Below are 22,940 nucleotides of genomic sequence, written 5' to 3'. Positions count from 1 at the left end.
AGGAGTAAGGTCACTAGGTGTCCTGCTCAACCCCTCGCCGAATGGCTCTGTGAAGCAATGGCGGACGAAATTAGTAGGAGGCACAAGACCGCCATGTGGACATCTAGGAGGTGCTGTTTGACGATAGCAAACCTCATGTAGCCGGACGGGTTGCTCCTGGAGCCTGAGAATCTCCCTGACCCTAAAGCTCATCAGCCAGTAATCTCTGTCTCTGAATGCAAAGTGAATGAATCTGTGCTGTGGGTTAATCCAAAGTGTAGCATAGAACTCACGGACCCAAGTTGGAACATATCTGCCTGTCCGTCCGAGTAAGTCTGTCAGCCCTGGCAAGTAAGATAGGTAAGGGCGAATCTGCTCTCTAGCTGCTGCTACAATGGCCTTAATAGAACAAACCCTCTAAGACCTGAATGCTGCCCTACTGTTAAGATATGCATTATAAAAATCCTTCTGCAGTGGTGTGTAGAAGCCCTCTGATGCACGCTCATCCCTCCTCGGCAGAAACCACTCCTCAAACTACATGAACCTGAGCTGCTACACCTGCTTGGCCATGGCGGCCCTCAAATCTAGATGAGTCACTAGAGGCGGACCCTGTGGTCTAGGAGGCAGACGAGAACCTCTCCGCTGTGTCTCTGGCCTCGGTGTCACCTGAGTACGAGTACAACTAGAGCAACAAAGTTGTGGCTGAGATGCCAGCTCTGTCTCCTCAGCCTGCTCTCCCTCCTAAGTCTGCTCTGCTGGCTATGGCTCCCTTGAGGCTAAGGCTCCTCCAAAGCAACACGATGTCCCTTAAGCATGATAGTCCCAGCTGGACTACCATGACGATGCTCAACCTGCTCAATAGCTGCCCTCTGTGCTGGTGAAAGCTAATCTACAATCTGTACTCCACTCCTAGCACCTCCACTCTCTACACAATCTATGGTGGCTATGACTGCTGCTGCTCTCTCTGTGTCAGCATCTGCATTCTTTCTCTTCTTTGTCGCCAGCTTCTTCGTTGCCTTGCCTTTCACATTAGTAGGCAAGTGAGGCAGAGGCCTCAGATCCTCATCACCTAGACCACCTCCAGCATTCTTGACACGAGCCATCTAAAACGATCTGCTACGTTAGACTAGAAACAACTGTCACTGACACTTCCGAGGCTTGGCCTCGATCCCAACTCGAGAGCTTGGCCCCAAGTTGACTGACAACTGCCAAAGTGACCTCAGAAACACTGACTCGCTGCACATTAGAATAGATCGGATATATGAATAATTTCAATATACATCTAGAGATACAAAACCCTAAGAAGCAAGCGTTAGATATGAAATTGGAAAAGAGGGCTTGCTACCTAAGGAACCGGTGAACCGAAGAACAAGGAACGGATCATGGAGGACCACCGGGATGGCAATTAGGGTTAGGATTGGCACTGCACGGTGAATCGGCCGTGGTGGTGCAGCTAGGGTTTCAGGAAGCTCTAGTGGCGCTTGTTGCGGTGAAGTAGGCGTAAGAGGCGGCTTTGGTGGTGCTAAGGGCGGTGCTGGCATGGGCGGTGCTGCTGCGGTGGCGTGGAGCAAGGCGTGGGCGTGGTGGTGCTCGGGAGAGGCACAAGCGTTGCGTGGGCGTGGCGTGGCAGAGCTCTATTGCGTGGCTCAGGAGCGACGCGGGACAACAGTGCTGGAGCATGGACGTGACGGCATGTGACAGCGGGGGGGGGGGGGGTGAATTGGGCTAATTCTAAAATTCTTTGCAATAATTAAACCCTACGGTTAGCCCACTTCACCCCTTGTGCCTAGAAAGTGTTTCTATTGTTCTAACGTACAAAAGTTTAGCAACCTATGTTCCAATCCTACTCTAGCATGACAATTCTATGAATATAAAGACAAGGATTGAATTGCTCAAAGTAAATGCTTAAAGTAAAGAGATAAGGAGGAACACGGCGATGTTTTACCGAGGTATCGGAGAGTCGCCACTCCCCACTAGTCCTCGTTGGAGCACCCACGTAAGGGTGTAGCGCCCCCTTGATCCTCGCATGGATCAAGTGCTCTCTATGGGTTGATTCTTCGACACTCCATCACGGTGAATCACCCACAACCGCTCACAACGTGAGTTGGGTCATCCACAAATTCCACCGGATGATCACCAAGCTCCCAATCATCACCAAGCTATCTAGGTGATGGCGATCACCAAGAGTAACAAGCATGAACTCTCACTTGACCATGACAAGCCTAATGAGAAGGGTGGATGCACACTTTGCTACTTTTGCTTTCACTAATGAGACCTCTTTCTTGGATTCTCAAATCTCAATGACCTCACTAGGACCTTGCTCTTCTTGGCACTCTCAAGGGTGTTTCTCAGCTGTTGGAATGAGCAAAATTAATCCCTTGAGTGAATAGAGGAAGTATTTATAACCCCTCATTCAAAATGAACCGTTATGTGCCTCTACAGGGTGACCAGACGCTCTGGTCAGTTCACCCGCCTCTATGTAGTTTAAGTTGTGATCGGACACTGGCCAGCGTCCGGTCAGCAATAACCAAACATGTCTGGTCATGAAAACTACCCTCTGGAACCTTACTGATGTTGACCGAACTCTGGCACCCAGCATCTGGTCACTTTGCTACTCAGCGTCCAATCAGTAGCCGGAACCTGACCAGCGTCCGGTCAGCACTGATCAGACGCGTTCGATCAGGATTCTCCATCTCTGAAACCTTACTAGAGTTGACCGGACTCTAGCACCTAGCGTCCGGTCACTCACCTCTCAGCGTGCGGTCGCATCTAGACGACTTTACCTTGATCAAATGAACTAACCAGACTCTACGCCAGTGTCCGGTCACACCGGAACCAGCGTCCAGTCAACACTTAACCCTCCATTCACTTCCAACTCACAATCATATGTGAATGAAGTTCGCTCCAATTGATCTTAGGGCTATTTTGGAGCTACCTAGTGCTAGTTTTGATAAGTGTGCACCACACCTAACCCACTAGACTCAGCTAGGTCAAGCTACCCATCCATACCCCCCTTAATAGTACGGCCAAAGGAAAAACAAAGTCCTAAACTACTCTAAGTGTCTCTTCAACACCAAACGGCACTTAGAACTAGTCTATCCTTAACCTTGTCGTCCATCCTTTGAAAACCAAAACAATTTCCATCATAGGGGCATGACAACCATGATTGCCCAATCAATTTCCATTACCATGACCTAACTTAATTGCATCTGCAAAATATACGTTAGTCACAGTAATCTCGTATTATCATTAATCACCAAAACCCAACTAGGGGCCTAGATGCTTTCACCTACTAAAAATGCAAGCCACCTACCACAATTCTAGTGACTCTGATCTCTAAGCACACAATTGGCTAAGTCACTATACTAAGTTAGTGAGCTCTCAAAGCCTAACTAAAGAGCCTCACTAACCACTGGACCTGACACAAGCTAGCTCCTAAAACTAATTACACCAAAGAGCGTAGCAACACTAAGAATGTAATATAAGAGATGGCGATGATGATTATACCGACATGTCGAGGAGTGAGCCAATCACAAGATGATCACAATCAATCACAAGATAACCAATGAAATCCTTAGACAATGATGACACAAGATTTTTTACCGAGGTTCACTTGCTTGCCGGCAAGCTAGTCCTTGTTGTGGTGATTCATTCACTTAGAGGTTCACGCACTAATTGGCATCACACACCAAACCCGCAACCAGGTGTCGCACAACCAACACAAAATAAGGATCACACAAGCCATGAGCAATCCACTAGAGTACCTTTTGGCTCTCCACTGGGGAAAGGTCAAGAACCCCTCGCAATCACCATGATCGGAGCCAGAGACAAGCACCTTCCTCCACTCGATGATCCTCGCTGCACCAAGCTGGTGGCGGCAACCACCAAGAATAACAAGCGAAACCCATAGCAAAACACGAACACCAAGTGCATCTAGATGCAATCACTCAAGCAATGCACTTGGATTCACTCCCAATCTCATAAAGAGGATGAATCAATGATGGAGATGAGTGGGAGGGCTTTGGCTAAGCTCACAAGGTTGCTATGTCCATGCAAATGGCCAAGAGAGTGAGCTTGATCTGGCCAAACACCTTTTATAGAGGCTCCATCGAAATAGAGCCGTTGGGCGCCACGAGCACCTCAATATGGGCCGATCGGACGCGCCGGTCAGAGATGACTGGACGCACACCTCCAACGTCTGTTCGCCCGATGAGCGCCACGTGTCCCCTGCTTTAAACATTAGCCGCATGATGCCAACGGCTAGTAGTCGTTCCCGCGCACTTTAAGTCACGACCGGACGTGGTCATGAATAACCTGACTCAGCAGCGTCACATTAGATCAGCACAACACCATGCGCCTGAACACTCGATCGGACGCACCGACCACTTCAACGCCCGCGTGTCAGGTCACTTCTAGAGAGCATCCAGAGCGCCCAAACGTAGATCGGACGTGTCAGGTGAGCCTCAAACGGACACACCTCAGTGTCAGGTCCTCTCTAGCCTAGCAATGAAGCACACGTTAGCGTACATCACCACTGATCGGACACAAGCCCTGCATGTCCAGTCACATTCACTGTTTAGCATCTGGTCGATCATAGAGACCAAGCCTTCACCGCTATAAATGGCCGGACGCTCCCCTCCGAGTCTGGTCACTTCGGAACAAGAGTTCGGTCAGTGAAAAACATCTCCTCCACTTCACCAACTTCTCCACCCTTGCTCAAATGTGCTAACCACCAAGTGTATCACCTTTGTGCACGTGTGTTAGCATATTTTCACAAACATTTTCAAGGGTGTTAGCTCTCCACTAGATCCTAAATGCATATGCAATGAGTTAGAATGTCTAGTGACACTTTGATAACCGCATTTCGATATGAGTTTCACCCCTCTTAATAGTATGGCTATGGATCCTAAATGTGATCACACTCGCTAAGTGTCTCGATCACCAAACCAAAAAGCTCCTATGAAGTTTCACCTTTGCCTTGAGCTTTTTGTTTTTCTCTTTCTTCTTTTCCAAGCCTAAGCACTTGATCATCACCATGGTTACACCATCATCATGATCTTCACCATTGCTCCATCACTTGGAATGTGCTACCTATCTCATGATCGCTTTGATAAACTAGGTTAGCACTTAGGGTTTCATCTTCACCAAAACCAAACTAGGGCTTTCACAAACAACAACTTTGAAGCACTCATCTGGAAACCTTGAGCACCGCCGAAATGTAAATTCTAATTTGGCTTGCGATTCAGAACCGAGTTTGGACCGCCGACAGATTAGAAGCTTGGAGGTATCCAAACCAAGGAACCTGCACACTATGTCGGCATCATGTGGAGACATGCCTGCACCTTTTCAGGGATTATAGGTTCATGAAGCGCCTCTGGAAGGAAATCGCCACCTGGACTCAAAACTCCAACTTACACGCGAGTGCATGGCCACCTAGTGAGACGCTTGAGAAGTGGTGGAGGGCGATGTCAAATGCGCCGGGTATGAGTAGGAAAGGCCTACGATCGCTCATCATACTAGTTTGTTGGGAAATCTTAAAAGAAAGAAATACGAGAGTTTTTGAGCGTACAGAGTCCACAAATTTTGTGGTACTTTAGAAAATCAAAGACGAGGCGAGGCTGTGGATCTTGGTAGGAGTGAAGCACCTCTCTACATTCATCAAACAACCACTTCCCCAGTTTTGATCTGTCTCCTTTTGGAGGTGTCCCTCTCATTTTTAACTAGCTGTAGAGTTCTCGGTTTGTCGTGTTGCGGATGTATAGAACCAATTTGGCTAGGGTTGTACAGTGCTTGTCTGGGTGATCTTTTCTTTTTAATATAGCGGGCAGCTCTCCTACCGGTTCGTTTTAAAAAAGAAAATCTTATTTGAGAATAAAATTGCATACAAGCGCATTTTGGAGTATATATACAATGGAAGTGGCTCCAAATGATACATAAACAAGAGAAAGCCTATGAAAAATATCATAGAAAAGCTGGGAAGGGACCTAGACCTATCCACCATTCTTGTGAAATGTGCCTTCACGAGTCGGACATCACATTGAGGTGGCTAGAGTTCAAGCGAAAGCACCGATTTTTTTTTTTATTTTTCGGCTTTTTTTTGAAAAATATTCATAAATAGACCCCTTGTGGTTTGATTTTCGTTTATGGACCCTGATATCGGCGCCATGGCTTTTGGCGTCGAGGAAATATGTCTCGGCGCCATGGCCAATGGCATCGAGGTCTTGGCGAGACGTCGGACGTGACGGTAACCTGGCGTCGACGTGGACAAGGCCTTGACGCCATAGATCTTGCCGCCGAGCTCAGTGCCATAGATATTCGCACCAAACTGTTACCCTATAGGTCTTGGCGTTTGAAATGAAACAAGTATAATTGTTTCGAGGAACATGCAACAACGTCATTGCGGTTTAGCTGGTTAGGACGCGCGCGACTTAGCTCAAAGGCCTAAGTTCGAACCCCAATGCTAAATCTTTTTTTGCTACATTTTAGAGGAAGGCAAATGCTGTCCAGAGTGAAGCATGGCTTCGATCGTCATGCTGTACAAACATGGAGATGGCAGCGTCGATCTCAAAACAAACATACACAAGCTATGTTTTCATCAATCAAATATCCAATTTATTTCACACCGGTGGCCTGGCTGGAGCTACATGGAATGGAACCCAAGCGTCAGAGTGGCATTTCCACACTGACAGCAGAATACTCAGCTCACTGCTGTGTGACGGATTTAGATTCAGGATCGATCGACGACTAACCAAAGAAAACGCTCGCAATACATTCTACCTCCATCCAAGTGTCCAACCATTGCACTAAAAGGCTTACTAGCTCATAGTCCTAGGCATCCAACCTGATAAGTTTCAGCACATAGTCCTAACCATCCAATATAACAAGTTAGGATAATGTCATGTGTACCAACATACACCTACACTAAGTCACAAGTGCTGGGCATCCACTGAAGTTATTAACAATGCCTTGGATAAACAACTAGTGCACATAAACCTACATGTAATTTCTAGTTCATGATGGCAGCTGCAAATTCAGTCTGGGCAATTTTCCCAAGGCCTTCAACCAGCAACAATGGCTGAGGATTAACAAATCAAGGCACGAGAATGATCACATAAATACATTTGTATCAGTCCATACATTTCTACTGAACAATGGATGGCTCTAGATTCATATTACATTTTGATTCAAGAATATTAAACTTGCAATACTTGTAGTTAGGCAACAACTTGTTGATTTGGAAACAGAGTAAAGAGGATCACATATATTTATAATTTGAAAAAAAACTATTGAGGCAAGGAACAATATGTAGTCGAAAGGACCTATGAATGTACAGGAAGTAGAATCTTCAAAAAAAAATTTGTGCAATGTGCACATGTTTTTTTTGGAACTACATTCTTCTATTCGAATCATGTAGAGAAGACTACAGTTAGGTTCATAGTTTGAGGTTCAGCAGCAAGTATAGAAGTAGGGAAAATATTCATAGGAACACCATGGCAATCTGTCAGAGCTATTGCCTATAAACTACTTCAGCTAGGAAAAAAATAGAACTTTTTCTTTACAGGCTGGGCATATAAGATGGAAGAAATACTAAACTTGTATAGATAAGGATCACTCAAACTGAAGCTGTATCCAAAAACAAAAAAGAAATCAACCTGAAGTCCATCACAAAGAAATGCAGGAACTAATAAAAATAAAAAAACCATATGCAGAAAAGAATTGCTAAGATATAATGACATTGCCATCACAAAAACATATTGTAAAGGGATCAGACATAAAGAAAATATATTTTTTCTTGGTATGGCTGTTCATAGAAGGACCAACTCAAAAGGATGCCTACAGTTTTTCTAAACCCACAGTTTCAGACCGTTGATCGTTACCACACATTTCAGGCCCCGTGCTGCCACTAGACTTCATTACAGCATACACTACTAGGGATGTGTTCATCAATGACGCTTTCCTTTCGTCACTGAAGACACCAAAATCGTCACATATATTATTTTATGACGAAATTGTGACGAAATCGATTTCGTCATTGAATGAGCGTCATATTTTGGATAATGTGACGAAACGTATATTTTCGTCATAGATGTGCGTTCCTTCTATGACGAAATGGCCCTCGTCATAGAAGAGTATTCTTTCTATGACGATGCATTTTCGTCATTGATGTAGCCCCTTTTTCGTCATAACTTGCCGTCTGTTAGGTGGCCAGACGGCGTCTGCCACGCTGGCAGCTGACGTGTCCTGTCCACGTGGCGCGTCCACATTTCAGGTGACGTGGCTTGGCACGTGGCTGGTGACGTGTTTGACTACGTGGCCAGTGATGTGGATGACTTTTTATTGGGCCACAGGGCATGCTGTGAGTAGTCCACGTGTCTTGCTGTGATTGGCTCTCATTTTCGTCACTGAAGTGATTACAAATTCGTCACTGAATAGATTACAAAATAGTCACAGAATCGACTACAAAATCGTCACAAAAAGGTAACAAAATTCATCACGGGTGCACATGCTGAACAACAGATCACAGTATTCCAATTACCATCAACTTAACAGATCCAGTATTCATAGGTACCATCAACTTAATGAACAATACTAAACTTGGTTCACATATAACTCACTAGACATCATATTCCATGTACTAGTTTCATCTCAGTTCACATAGGTTATGACAGCAACTATTAAAAAGTGGGCAAGCAACAGCAACATAGGTTATTGCATAAGCAAAATCACCAGCACGGACCCCTTGCTTCATCAACCAGCAGCTACGCGCAGCGCTCATGTCGAAGAACCATTGTTGATGGCCAAGATACGCTTGAGCAGCGCATTGTTCTCCTCCATTGCCTTGGTGTTTATCTCTGTCAGCTTCTTGTACTCCTCCATCTCCTTTTGTGTCCTCGCCAGCTTTTCCTCAGCTTCTTCACTTCTCTTCTTAAGATCGTCGATTTCACCTTGTACAGCAGCCTTAGCTTCAGCTGCTAGTTCTTCCCGAAGCTCGCTTTCATTTGATGATGATGATTTGGAGGATGCCACTGGTTTGATGCCAACACTCTTGAGGAAATGGTTTGAGCTGTTCTGGGAGAGCACCTGGGACACAACCTGCACAATGGATACTGCTGTCTCACCTTCAGCAACAGGTTCTGCCCTCAAAGCTTCCATATTTGACTGAAACAGCAATGGCCCATCATTAGTTGATCATTATTGCATTAATTTGAGGTGCAAATATCACACAAGATGTATTTTTAAAAATATAAATAGCAAGATGTGTACTAGAGAGAGGTAGAAGCAAACCTAGCAAAATGGACAGACTGTAGTACAATTTATCTGATTTGTTATGTGGAACATTATGTAAACTGTAGTTTGGTTCTTACTGACATAAAGCACAGCTACTCTACAATGAAACAATCAGAAATCACCTAGCATGTGGACACAATTAGTTCAGATTGTTCTCAGTTAAATGCAATCTCATTTCCAGTCAACATCTATCAAGTATTAATAGAGCACAGTTATCAGATTGTTCAGCAGATTGGTTTAGCCGATAATACACATACATAAAGCACATGAGAATAACTAAAAGCATGGGCTTTAGAGACTTGGCTGCAGTTAGGTTGCTTCCATTTTCATATCCATCCAAGATAATAACCCATTCAGCCATTCCTTGTTTGATACATTGCAGTTTAATCTAGTATATCAATGACTGCAATCTGAATTTATGACTGCATGTAGATTGTTCCCAGAAATAAGAACAACCTTCAGTTAGTACTTAACTTATTTAGCAAGTATATAGCTATGTTGGATTATGACCAGTTTTGAGCAAAAGACAGAATACAAAATGATTAAAATAGGACATGTTATCCAATTAATGAACAAAATGGCACAGCGAAACAGATGTCGGGACTTACAAGTGCTTCTCTTGCTGGTTCACTGAGACCATTTTTGGAGCTGGTATGGCAGGTCTTGAAGGCCTCCACCAAATCAAGTTCTTCATTTTGTTCTGTGCTTGGTTCTGCATTGTTTTTATTCTTTTTCTGTTTCATAGATAATCAATTACAGGAAAGTTGTCAGATAAAATGCAAAATAAGTTGGTTAGTGCAAATATGTATAAGGTACTCTTTACTTACATATGCATGTAAGTGTGCCACATAGCTGCGAGAACCCGTAGCCTGATGATACTTGACTTTACTATGATTCTGCTTGTTCTTTTCACATGATTCCTACAAGAGAATGAACATGTCAGATGAGATCATAGGTTCCAAATGAGAAGATCTTTGGAAACTGAATGAGAAAGAATATATGACAAGATACCCGTACCATGTTTTTTGGATTACACCACTTTGCAGCCAGTACCCTCCACTCTGCATCAGACATGCATGCAACTGGAGAAGTTGTGGGAATCTCATTTGCAGGTTTACCATTGAAGTATTTGTTCTTCAGCCGATAACGCATTTGCCGCACCCTAGAGCGCAGCATATCAGTGCAAGCTTCCTCTGTTGGCTTGTCTTCAGGGTTAATGGCCAAGCGCCCCTAGTCATATGACAATTCCATATTTAGTTAGTCAATGCAGGTTAAACAGATATACAAGTTTACCATAGAAACAATAATGCACTTACAGAGAGCTTTCCCACAAAGTCTTTGTAATAGCGATCATCTCTCTTGTAATCTTTCCAATGAGTTAGGACAGGGACCTTATCCCTAATGATGACACCAGCCTCAGATGCAAACTTGGCTGCTTGAACAGGTTCATGAGGCCTTCTTTTCCCTTCAGCAACAGCTATGGGCATTCTCCTTCCCATAGCTTTAGTCATCCTGTCTAGCTGTGCTCCCTTGGTGGGTGGCCTAGGTCTCCTTGGGGCTCGCTGTGAAGGAGCTGCAAAATACAATTTGGATTTAAATGCTTTAGTTTCATGCAGATCAGCAAACCAGATGGCATAATAGAATGACAAAGAAACATCAACTTTCCTTCAGTGTCTTCCTCTCTAGCTGCATTGTCTTCATTAGCACCTGTACTGTCTTGAGCACCACCTCCACTGAATTCCTCTACAGCTGTATTGTCCTGACCACCAGCTCCATCGCCTTCCTCTGCATCTGTATAAGACCTTTGTGGTGGTGTTTCATCATGACCATTGGTAGGATCCTCTACATTCTGGCCATCTCTCGCCGTAACAAGAAGCCTTTTTGATGATTTTGTTTGGGATTCAGGAGGCTGAACCTGTGATCCTTGAGATGCCCTCACTCTCTTACTAGCCCTAACTCCTGGCGCCATGGTGGGGCCTATCTTCTTCTTCTTTGAAGCTAGGACTTTCCGACTATACCCTGTAAGAAACTGTGAATAAAAAAATCAAGTAAGTCATGTGCAGCAGTAAGCTAGACCATATATTAAAGAACAGGTATGCAAGAAACAAGATGCATCTAAAAGCAAAGGCATATATTGAAGAACAGATTAAAAACACTCAAATGCAATGCAAATATTCCCCATCCAGTACTTTGAAGATAGAAGAAGCACCTTAGTTGCCAGGGGCTGTGGCTGCTCAACAGATTCTGTGTCATCATCATCACTATCTCCTTGATCATCATCTTCAAGGAGATACTCCGATGAATCCAAATCTTCATTATTTCTTTTCTTGTTTGCTGATTTTCCCCCCTTCTTTGATGCAGATAGTGATACAGAGTTATTAAATTGAGAAGATAGATTTTTCAGGCCGAAATCTTGCATCTTCTTTAAATTGTTCGCCACGCATGCATCCCGGCATCTCTCATAATCAGTTTTTTCAGATTCTTACAAAAACAAGCAAGTTGTGTCTATTAGAAAATAAAAAGGAGTGAACTAAGAGCTAAGAGGTAGTAATACTAAATGGTAGATAGATAAGAGGTAGGAGCTAGTAGTGCCTGCTGAAGAGCTAAGGGATAAGAGGTGATAGGTTATAGGCAAAAAGTATTAGGTTAGAAAGAACTAAGAGGTACAGGTATTTGTGTACTGAAGCACAATTACTCTAAAATCTATGAAAAATTTGAAGATAGCTTGTACTGAACTACTATTTTCCAATCAACACACTTGCATGCACTCTGCTACATTTCTGATTCTGAAAAAGGATTTATTCCCCAAGTGGAAGGAAAGGCATTAGGTGGGATCATGTATTTTACAAATGAGAAGTTTCTTTGCTATATGAGTTTAAGATGAAATAGTGTATCAGTTGTGCAATAGAACCATTCTAATATTCTTTTGACATAGTTGATTAAAAACTAAGAAAAGTTTCTGGGTGCTTAACCATGATCTAGCAAGAAATGACCAAATACTCAAAACTACAAAAATAGCTGAAAATGATTCAGATATACAGATGAAGCAAATCTTAATCTGACAGATCAAGATAAGACAGGCAGAAATTCTAGATACATATGTTGATTGTTGGGTCAAATTCTAAGGATCAGCTCCTAAAGTTTAGACTACTGAAACCAAAATGGGGAGGCAAATAGGACCAAAAACACCTCCTAAAGGCTTCAAATGCAGAGGTGCAAGGATTCAAGAAACCAGAAATATACGGCTCCCTAGCTAGGAGATGAACCTACAGGAACATGATTCAAATTTTTGAGCGAGAGAAATTATACAGCATTATCACTTATGACTATTCTTCATGCCTTTCAAGATGTGAGTACATTCGTTATGAATAGTTATTAGAAATCACTGTACTAAAATGGAGTGGAGACAAACTAGGTTCACATTCAAAGTTAAATTACTAACTGCACAGGAAAATCTGGGAAGACAAATTGGGTTCACAATGCATTACTAATTGCACAGGAAAATCTGGGAAGACAAAAAGCAAAATAAATCACATACGCCTAACTCAATCTATAGCCAAATGGTTATCTTGATCTTGTTGTGCAGGTCTCTTCCTACCTTGACCCCTGGTTGCCACCATTGCAGATGTATACCAGGTGCTCGTCGGCGGTGGTCATCAACGGGGAAGCGGACCTGGTGCGGGCGGACCTGGTGCTCGTCGGCGGTGGTCGTCAACGGGGAAGCGAACCTGGTGTGGGCGACCCCTAGTCCACGATGACACAGCTCACGGGCGAGGAAGCACCTCGGCGACGGCGGTTGTGTTCCTGCGGTGGCGGCTAGGGTTGGAGAAATGTGGGGGGGGGGGGAGAGGACGAGTGGCCGGGGGTGAGGAGGGAGTGGGGGTAATGGCTAAATTAGCGGTAATCAGTTTTAGGCGGCATTTTTTTTGCGGCATTTTTTCCCTCCCGGAAGACCCTATGGTACCCAATTTATTTTGAAACTTCTTATTACATTTTTTAGTTATTATCTTAGTTATTTGTTGAATAACTAAAGGATAAAAGCTACAATACCTTAAGTTATGTAGAAAATTCTAAAAACTTGCATGGACACCTTATTTTGGTGTATGATCATGACATAAAAATTTCAAAGGATTTTGACAAAGTGGTACTATACATCACATACAAGCATGAACATCTCTCACTTAGTTAGAGGGATATATGTTAGACATGTATGACTTTGTCAGGATGATCCTGACCACTTTGTTAGAATTAGCTAAAACTTTTTTGTCATCATTATACACCAAAGTGAGGTGTCCATGCAAGGCTTTAGATCTTTTTAGCTAGCTTAGGGTATTTTAACATTTATTCCTTCACTAATCTAACAAAAAATTACAATAATATGGAAACTTGGTCAGAAAATCGCACAGATGCACACAACATCATAGTTTGGTTCCATAAACATCCCATAAAATTTTCAAATGATTTTGACAAGGTGGTACTATACATCTTGTACAATCATGAACAACTCTCGCTTAGTTATTAGGTTATATGTTAGACATGTATGCCTTTGCGAGGATGTGCATGACCACTTTCTCGGAATTAGTTGAAACTTTTTTGTCAATGTTATACACCAAAGTGAGGTGTCCATGCAAGTTTTTATAATTTTTTAGCTAGGTTAGGGTATTTTAACATTTATCCTTAACTAATCCAACAAAAAATTACAATAATAGGTAAACTTGGTCAAAAAATTGCACAGATGCACACATCATGATTGTTTGGCTCCATAAACATCCCATTAAAATTTCAAATGATTTCGACAAAATGGTACTATACATCTTGTACATGCATGAACAACTCTCACTTAGTCACAAGGTACCTTAAAGCTTTTATCCTTTAGTCATTCAACAAATAAGTACAATAATATCTAAAAAATGTAATAAGATGTTTGAAAATCAATGAGGTAAACCATTAAGCAATAATATATTAATAATTAATTAAAAATCTGGCAAAAAAATAAACATAGAGACATAGAAAAATAATAAACACAACAAATATGGGAAAAACAAAAAAAATTGGCTCCCATTGGGTTCGAACCCGGGAGCGCAGGGAGAAACTCAAAGTGCCTTACCAATGCGCTACTCAAGTGTTTTCGTTAGTTCTCGACTGTAGTCTTACTTAAACTGTCCACCTAAGCGTGACCAAATGAACAGGCCTGCAGGCCGGCCCATCGAAACCCCCACGTTAGTCGCTTCTCCACCGCCGTGACTGACTCCCTCGATTCTCCATAGCGGCGCCGCCGTCGCTCCTCCATAGCGGTTGAGCTTGCCGTCCTTGCCGGTCCGTCACCAAGTTCTCCCCCTCGCAGACACTCCCCTCCACTACAGCTATGCCGCCCAGACCTAGAGCTTCGTCCACCTGCGCTGCAGCGGTGGCATGGCGGCCACGGCTGGCAACGCCAGAGGCGCCGGCACCACCACCACCTGCAAGATCACTCTGGCACAGTTGTCCGCCGTTGGAGCTCCATCTAGCACGCTGCCCCACTCCTCGCCCTCGATGTCCCCCAATCCTGCCTTCTAGTTTGGAACCACCAAGCTCCTCTGTGCTTCGCCCACCAGGTGTTTGACGCTGGGCCTCTACGCCGCTGAACAAGACGATATGCCGCTCTATTTGGGTAATATGCAGTGAGTTCATTTCATGTGTTACAATTCAAGGTCTAGAATATGCTTATGATTCTACTTCTAGTTTTAAGAATACATTGAGCTAGCCAAACGGTTCCCTGAAAGCAGACAAACCAGACAAACTAGATTTATCCCTGAAACATCGAATCATATAGTTCTCCTAACTAGATGTCTGCTTTAGTATTGTTACATACTGAATTAATTTTTTGTAATACCAAACCATCTGTTAGTGCTGACAAAAACTAGTTTATTAGCCTGCCACCAGTAGAGCAGAGGAGAATGCCTGACAATATTGGTTATCAACTTGCAGGTGTCAATGGAGTTCCAGGTGCCGTCACCACTGGTGCCGACGTGGGAGATCTACTTTGTGGGGTACTACAAGAACAATCATGATGGAACGTGCGCTGCAAGAACAATGAAGGATTCAAGTTTAGATTACTGGATGAGGAAGTGATACCTAAGCCAAAGCCGAAAGCATGAAGCCAAATCTGAATTGTAAATTGTAACTGTGAATTATGTATATTGAGTTCCCACTACTGTAAATTATGTAAATTGTAACTTTGATCAATGGAATTGAGTTCCCAGTCCAAATGTGAATGTGTATGAGTTTGATTCTGAATCTGAATGTGTGTTTGAGTTTGAATCTGAATTTGAATGTGTTATTATGTCAAGCTCTGTGGTTTTTAGGATTGGTTGGTTAGGATGAGCTTTATGGTACTTGCAAATCAGATGGCCTATGAAAGCATGAAGCCAAATCTGAATTGTAAATTGTAACTGTGAATTATGTAAATTGAGTTCCCACTACTGTAAATTATGTAAATTGTAACTTTGATCAATGGAATTGAGTTCCCAGTCCAAATGTGAATGTGTATGAGTTTGATTCTGAATCTGAATGTGAGTCCAAATCTGAATGTGTGTTTGAGTTTGAATCTGAATTTGAATGTGTTATTATGTCAAGCTCTGTGGTTTTTAGGATTGGTTGGTTAGGATACAACAGATGTGCTCGACTAAGCTGTAACGCAGCACATGTTTGGTTGCAAGGAACAGACTAAGCTCTGTAGCATCCTTCAATGTAACATTTGGGAAGCATTTTGTTGCTTTTAGGCCTGATCTAAATATAATTAGAGGAAGCACAGTTAAATGTCATCACAGGCATCTACATGACACATAGTTGAATGCCATCACAGGCATGTCTAAATGAAAATAGAGATACCAAAAAAAGAATAAATAAATAAATGTTGGGAAAACAAAAACAATAGTGCAGTCTAGGGACATGACACTGGTCCATACTAGAAATCATCATCTTCATCGTCTAGGGACATGTCATCATTGTTATCATTGCCACCATCACTACAGTACTGCAGTACTGTCTCATCTTCCTCCTCATCCTCACTATCTCCACGAATAATACGTTGCTTCTTGCTGCTTATAAGGTCTTGTAAATTTCCTTCAATTATAGTGGCTTCTCCACCTTGAATATTCTGAGTAACCTCATTATCAGCCCCTGCTTGCACTACATGCTCAGTATCAGAACAATAATCATCCTGATGCACATCATGACTGTCCTCATCTTTTTCAGCGACATCATAAATATTCCTATGTTCAAATTTCTGCACAACTCGCCAATCTTTACCTAAAGATGTATCTTGCATGTAAAATATCTTTTTTGATTGAGTTGCTAAGATGAAAGGATCAGTCTTGTACCAAATGACTGCACATTAATGGATTTGAAATGTCCGTCATCTCGAAGGCCTGTCGTCTTGCCTTCTTGCTTGAACCAATCGCATTGAAATAGAACCACCGTCCGACAGACTTGAAGATTTGAGTTATATTGCAACTCAATTACCTCTTTAAGGACTCCATAAAAATCTATGCCGTTCCCATCATGTGAACCTTCAGTCATTACACCACTGTTTTGTGTCAGAAAGAACTTCTCACGATCCACAGTGCTATACCGCACTCCATTAACTATGCAAGATGCACAAGTCTTAACTCGTAGATCTGGGCCACATGACAGTGCCCACAGTCCTTCGCTAACCGATTCTAGATGCTCCTTATGTTTGTTCTCAATCTGTTGCAACAAAAGTACTCAGTTAACCAATTACATATGGATACTAATGCATTTACTAAACCTAGAAACACAATGTGTACTGACTTACATGGCACCTAAACCACTTTGCAAATCCTTGTTCAACCATTTTATCAACATCAAGCGCACCTTGCTGCACAAGATCGTCCCTGTACAAGCTGCATGGCAAAGCTAAGTCATAAGAATAATTTGAAAATTTAGAAATTAAACAAAAACTAATCCCCAAAACATATAATAGATACTTACTCCAAATATTCCTCAGCTTCTTCACATTTTTTTAGCACATACCAAACTAACTTATTGAGGACATCATCATTAATGTACTGGCTCCTATTAGATCCAACAAGAGTAACACCATGCTTAAAAACAGAGACGTCATCAGGCAATGGCATCTCTCCATCATTATCATCGTGATGGTTAAATCTATTGTCAATATCCTCCATATACCTAGAACAAAAAGTCAATGTGTCACTTGCCATATATGCCTCAGCATCTGATCCTTCCGGCCTCGTCCTGTTCCTTACAAAATTCTTCAAAGTGCCTAGCCGCCTTTCTATTGGGTACATCCATCCGTACTGAATAGGTCCTCTAAGCAGTGCCTCATCAGGAAGATGGATGGCCAAGTGCACCATGACATCAAAGAAGGCAGGTGGAAAGATTTTCTCAAGCTTGCATAGGATCAATGGAATTTCTTCTTTTAGCCGTTTGACAACATCAATCCTTAGATTTCTACTGCATAGTTCCCTAAAGAAGGTCCCGAGCTCTGCAACTGCTTCATATACATCCTTCCTCACCAGTCCTCTTAGGCCAGCAGGTATGATTCTTTGCAGGAGTATGTGGCAAGAATGTGTTTTAAGCTTTTCCTGCACCTTTGAACCATCTTCACTTATGTATCTTGCTAGGTTAGCCGCATATCCATCAGGAAACTTGATACCTTTGAGAAACTTGCATAACTCGGTTTTCTGATCCTTCCCCAAGACATATGGAGCAGGTGGAGCAATGACTGAGTTGCCATGCTGCTGTAAGTGCAATTCAGGTCTTATGCCCATATCATGTAAATCTAGCCTAGCATTGGTTGTGTCCTTGGTCTTGCCCTGTACATTGAGTAATGTGCCAAGAATGTTTTCACATATGTTTTTCTCTATGTGCATGACATCGAGATTATGTGGAAGCTTTAAATGTTTCCAATATGGCAATCTCCACAACCCAACTTTGCGGCTATAAATCTTTGGACCCTCATTGCGCTTCCTTTTATTTCCAATAATTTCATGATGCTTCCCTGGCCTAACATCTTTCACCTTCTCTAGCTCCTCTAGGACCTCCTCCAAAGTGAACTTGCCTGGTTGCTCTTTGTTTTCACGCTTACCATCGAAAGCCAAGCTTCTCCGCCATGCATGTGTCCTTGGAAGGTAACGACGATGTCCAATGTAACATATCTTATTCCTTATTGCCCGAGACAATGGATCCTTATCACAATGAATACATGCATAATACCCTTTTGTTGTTCGCCCTGATAACGTGCTCAACGCTGGAAAATCATGTATACACCACAACACGGCAGCACGAAGGTTAAACTTCCGACCAGTGCATGCATCATAGGTACTGACACCCTTCCATAGATCGAGCAGTTCTTCAATTAGGGGCTCAAGGAACAAATCAAAATCCTTTCCTAGAGATTTTGGACCTGGGATGAGTAAAGACATAAAGTAGTTTGCTGGATTCACGCATTCCCATGGTGGGAGATTCAGTGGTGTCAGAAGCACTGGCCACATACTGTACTGTGTACTCATGTTGCCAAATGGATTGAATCCATCGGTAGCTAAGGCAAGCCTCAGGTTCCTCAGATCATCTACAAAGGATGGTTCCCTCGTGTCGAAGTCCTTCCATGCTTCTCCATCAGCTGGATGGCTCATTACATTGTCGACTGGCGTCCTCTTTTTCTTGTGCCATTGTGTTTCCTCAGAAGTTCGCTTTGAAGCAAAAATTCTTTTCAACCTTGGCAAAAGTGGAAAATGCCTCAATACCTTGTGTGGAACCTTCTTGTTCCTAGTTTCATCTTGCCATCTAGACGTCTTGCATACTGGGCACACATTCTCTTTTTCATACCTCTTCCGAAACAACACACAATTGTTCTTGCACACATGGATGTTTTCATAACCAAGGCCCAATTCTCCAAGATATTTCTTGGCCTCATCATATGATTTTGGCAACTCACTTTGAGGGAATCCTGATGACAACAGATTCATCATTATGGAAAATCATGTATTGCCAATTCGATAATGAGACTTGATATACAACATCCTCACCAGAAAAGAGAATTTTGAATGGCTAGATCCCAGGCTAAGTGACTTCTTTGCATCTTCAAGGACTCTTGCAAACCTTGGTTGTTCTCCATCAGCCTCTGCCGCAGCATACAGATCTCCTATCATCTCTGGTACTCCATGATCCTCATCATAATCATCATCGGCCACATCCACATGTATCCCAAAGTCATGATCACTTCCTTCGACCTCCGGTTGCTCCAAATTCTCAACTACTACAGTATCTGCCGACTCCCCATGATGAATCCACCTAGTGTATGTAGCTGACATCCCATAAATGTGTATATGGTCACTTACATCATCCTAAGACCGCAGAGTTTGATTAAGACATTTGCTGCATGGACAAAGTATGTGGCTATCTTTGGGGTATCTTTCACTGACAAATTTCATGAACTCTTCAACTCCTTTCACATATGCAGGTGTGAATTGTGTCCCAAAAATCTAGCTTCTATCCATCTGTACATTGTACTCAGTCCTTAAATTCCAGTAATAAATTCAACAAAATTCAAAAACACATCAAAGACATGCATATATGTAAAACAAATTGATAAACAAATCAAACCTTGTACTCGGCAATCCTCTGCTCGCGCTCCACGCGCAGCTCTGCTCGCCATCGCTGCTGCTCTGTCCCACGCGTGTACTGACAACGACGGTGTCCACGTAGATCACCAGATCGGTACTGGCCTCCCAGGAGAAGAACTACGGCGGCGCCATGATACCTATGCACGCACGTATGGGATGTCTACGCGACCAGCCGCCACGCACGTATGGCCCATCAACTCGATCGACAAAACAAAAAAAACATGATATCATGTTTTAAGTACAAATACAAAAACAGGCTAGCCATAAACACAAAAGGCCAGGAGTTCCAGTGGTAACGCCTCCTCCCTTTCTAGCGGCAGGTCGCGGGTTCGATTCCCCCTGCGGGGGATTATTTTTGCAAAAATTAAAAGGGAGGGGCAGGCCGCTGGTGGAGCTGGACCCTGGGCCCGTAGCGCCACGTGTTCACCGCCACGCCCGCTGGTGGGACCGCATCGCCATGTCATCAACGTGGGACCCGATGGTGGGACCGCTCCGCCACATCCTCGGTGTGGGACCCGCTGGTGGGACCACGGCGCCACATCATCATCTATGATTCAATTACCATGGAGTTTACAAATAAAAAAATATGCATATTTTTATCACAAAAGGCCGAGTGCTCCAGTGGTAAGGCACCTATCAACTTAGCAGCAGGTTGTGGGTTCGAAGCTCACTTAGTGAGCTATTTTTTTGCAAAAAAAAATGGAGGGGGAAGGCTGCAGGTCCAGCTGGACCCATGTCCTCGAGGTGGTACACGAGCCAAACAATCAATGATGATTTAGTTTTGTTATTGTATGACGATTATTTTGTTTTCGTCATTATTCTTCATGCCAAAGCTCCGTCACTTGTGACTAATGACGAACCTACACATTTCGTCATAGAATGCTCTCATTCTGTGACGAAATTAGTAATCGTCACGAGTGAATCGTCATTGATGAACACATTTCTAGTAGTGATATGTGTTCAAAGCACTAGCCTTCTCGGAGCCAAACTTATATCCCTATGTGACCACAAAATGAATGAAGTTACAGAATAGGCTGAGAACATGCAAAATTCAATACTAAGCTTATATGAAAAGACATCCAGAGTTCAATGGTCATTACAGATTACAATGGTACACCTAATTTCGCCTTTCTTAAGGTGATAACATGCATAGTTTAGATCACTGCACACCATCTTCATATTCTTACTCCGTTGTTCAGTTTCAAAGACCGACTGTAAGTACAACAGCATAATGTTCTTAGCCAATTTTTAATCTCTACTAGTACATAGCAGATAGACTAAAAACCTATCATATCCTTTAGAAGGAAAATACATATCAAATTTCTAATCTCTACTAGTATAAAGACGATAGAATATGACAGATTCAGTCATCTCTTTAGACACATTTGGCCATATCTTCCTTTGAGCAGAGGCATTGTCCAAGAAGGGGAAGAAATAATCTACAGTTTCACCTGCCAGTTGCTGCCATAGCAAGCTCCTAAGAGCGCCGCAGCCAGAGGAACTCCCTGGCTGCCGAGGTCATCGACAGTGGATCTGGCCGCGCCACCACCAGAGGCATGCTTTGGGGAACGGATGGTCGGATCCATGCCTCACTGGATCCATGCCGGAGCACCGCGGGGCTATGGGGAGAGGGCGCGGTGTGGGGCTGCGGGTTGGCGGCGAGGGGCGTGGTGCGAGGCTACGAGGAGAAGGAGCGGTGCGGGGCTACGGGATGCGGCGAGGGGCGCTGTGCAGGGCTGCAGGTTGTGGCGGTGTGGGGCTGTGGGGAGATTGGCGCGATGCAGGGTTGCGGGGCACGATGCGGGTCAAAACACCACCTCGGCGCTATAGATCTTGGCGCCATTCTCGGCGCCAATAACCCCGATGCTATGCTGCCTGCCAGGTCAGCGTCCATGCCGCCAACGTGGCCCCGACCTAGGCGCCAAACCCTTTGGTGCCGAGACTTGTAAGCTCAGCGCCACCAACGATGGTGCTGATCCAAGGGTCCAGATTTTAAAAGAATACCTCAAGGGGCATATTTGTGAAAAACTTTCAAAAAAAAGAGCCAAAAAAATAAAGAATTCGGGCAAAAGCACATGCATACGTAGATTCTGCCATGGAACCAACAAGCCTAATAAAAAAAACTTTAAATTCTTTTTGACACTCATTTTGAAAAACTACACTGAAAATTTCCCCAAAAGTACTTCTACATTTTAGAAAAAGTAATTCAATATTTTTGTGCAATAATGTTGGCAAAAAAAATATTTTTGTTAAAAAAATGTAACATAGTACGTTAAAATAGTCAAGGTAGCATTTTTAAAATGTTTCCTTTTTTTAAAAAAAAATCTATTATATCATATTGGATCTTATTTTGCTCCCTCAACTATAGCAACACAATTACTCACAAAAAAACTATAGCAACGCAATTCAAATATACATGTGATTTAATTAAGAGAAAAGACCACTCAAATATTGAGATTCATATTCTTATTCAAGTTTCTCAATCGGTAAACCCACTCCGTGTATCTCCTAGCCACCTTGGTCTTCTTTGAATGCATTTCTATCCACCTCTATTCATGTGTGTTGGAGTGGGTTGAGGTTGAAAATAGTTTAAGTTCCACCCCAATCCACTGCAACACATGTGGACTGAGGTGAATATGACTACATCTAAACAAGCCCTTAGGGCATGTGTAGTGGCAATTCAACGCAAGGAGAAAAGGTACCCATTTAATCACAAAATTTGACATTTGAGTCGAATCATGACTCAGATCGTATATTGGATAGCAAAGGAGTTACTTGTTATTCCTGGCAAATGAGAGCAGTAGTAGGATGATAGATACTGACAGGTGGGGTGAACTCATTTTTTATTTCGTCGAAGGATCTGACTCCAAATCACTGATTGACTCTCGGTTTTTTATTTTTAATCCTTTTTTAAACAATATTTTAATACTAATCCTAAAAAAATTATTTGCAAATCTAAACTTTTTGGTCACGCCAGGTGCGACAGTACCACTTTGTCGCGCCACATGCGTTGGCACGACAAGG

At 43.0% G+C, this 22,940-nt stretch overlaps 2 protein-coding genes and 1 pseudogene across 2 annotated transcripts; all 3 read right to left on the bottom strand.

The window, feature by feature from the left end:
* Positions 1 to 8,489: 8,489 nt before the first annotated feature.
* Positions 8,490 to 11,236, bottom strand: LOC136460083 (uncharacterized). The gene is made up of 6 exons (XM_066459918.1): positions 10,915 to 11,236; positions 10,584 to 10,840; positions 10,285 to 10,497; positions 10,095 to 10,187; positions 9,876 to 10,001; positions 8,490 to 9,138 (listed from the first exon to the last, which is right to left on the bottom strand). Exons 1-6 carry the CDS (start codon positions 11,234 to 11,236, stop codon positions 8,752 to 8,754), a joined length of 1,398 nt encoding a protein of 465 aa, XP_066316015.1. The 3' UTR covers positions 8,490 to 8,751.
* Positions 11,237 to 16,213: 4,977 nt separating this feature from the next.
* On the bottom strand, positions 16,214 to 17,122 carry LOC136461459 (uncharacterized; annotated as a pseudogene).
* Positions 17,123 to 17,255: 133 nt separating this feature from the next.
* Positions 17,256 to 19,604, bottom strand: LOC136461438 (uncharacterized). The gene is made up of 2 exons (XM_066460730.1): positions 19,283 to 19,604; positions 17,256 to 19,240 (listed from the first exon to the last, which is right to left on the bottom strand). Exons 1-2 carry the CDS (start codon positions 19,602 to 19,604, stop codon positions 17,256 to 17,258), a joined length of 2,307 nt encoding a protein of 768 aa, XP_066316827.1.
* Between the last annotated feature and the right edge of the window lie 3,336 nt (positions 19,605 to 22,940).

This window comes from Miscanthus floridulus, chromosome 6, assembly GCF_019320115.1.
Source record: "Miscanthus floridulus cultivar M001 chromosome 6, ASM1932011v1, whole genome shotgun sequence".
Lineage (NCBI taxonomy): Eukaryota > Viridiplantae > Streptophyta > Magnoliopsida > Poales > Poaceae > Miscanthus > Miscanthus floridulus.
Note: the sequence above shows the minus strand (reverse complement) of the source record. Positions and strands in the feature narration are given on the sequence as shown.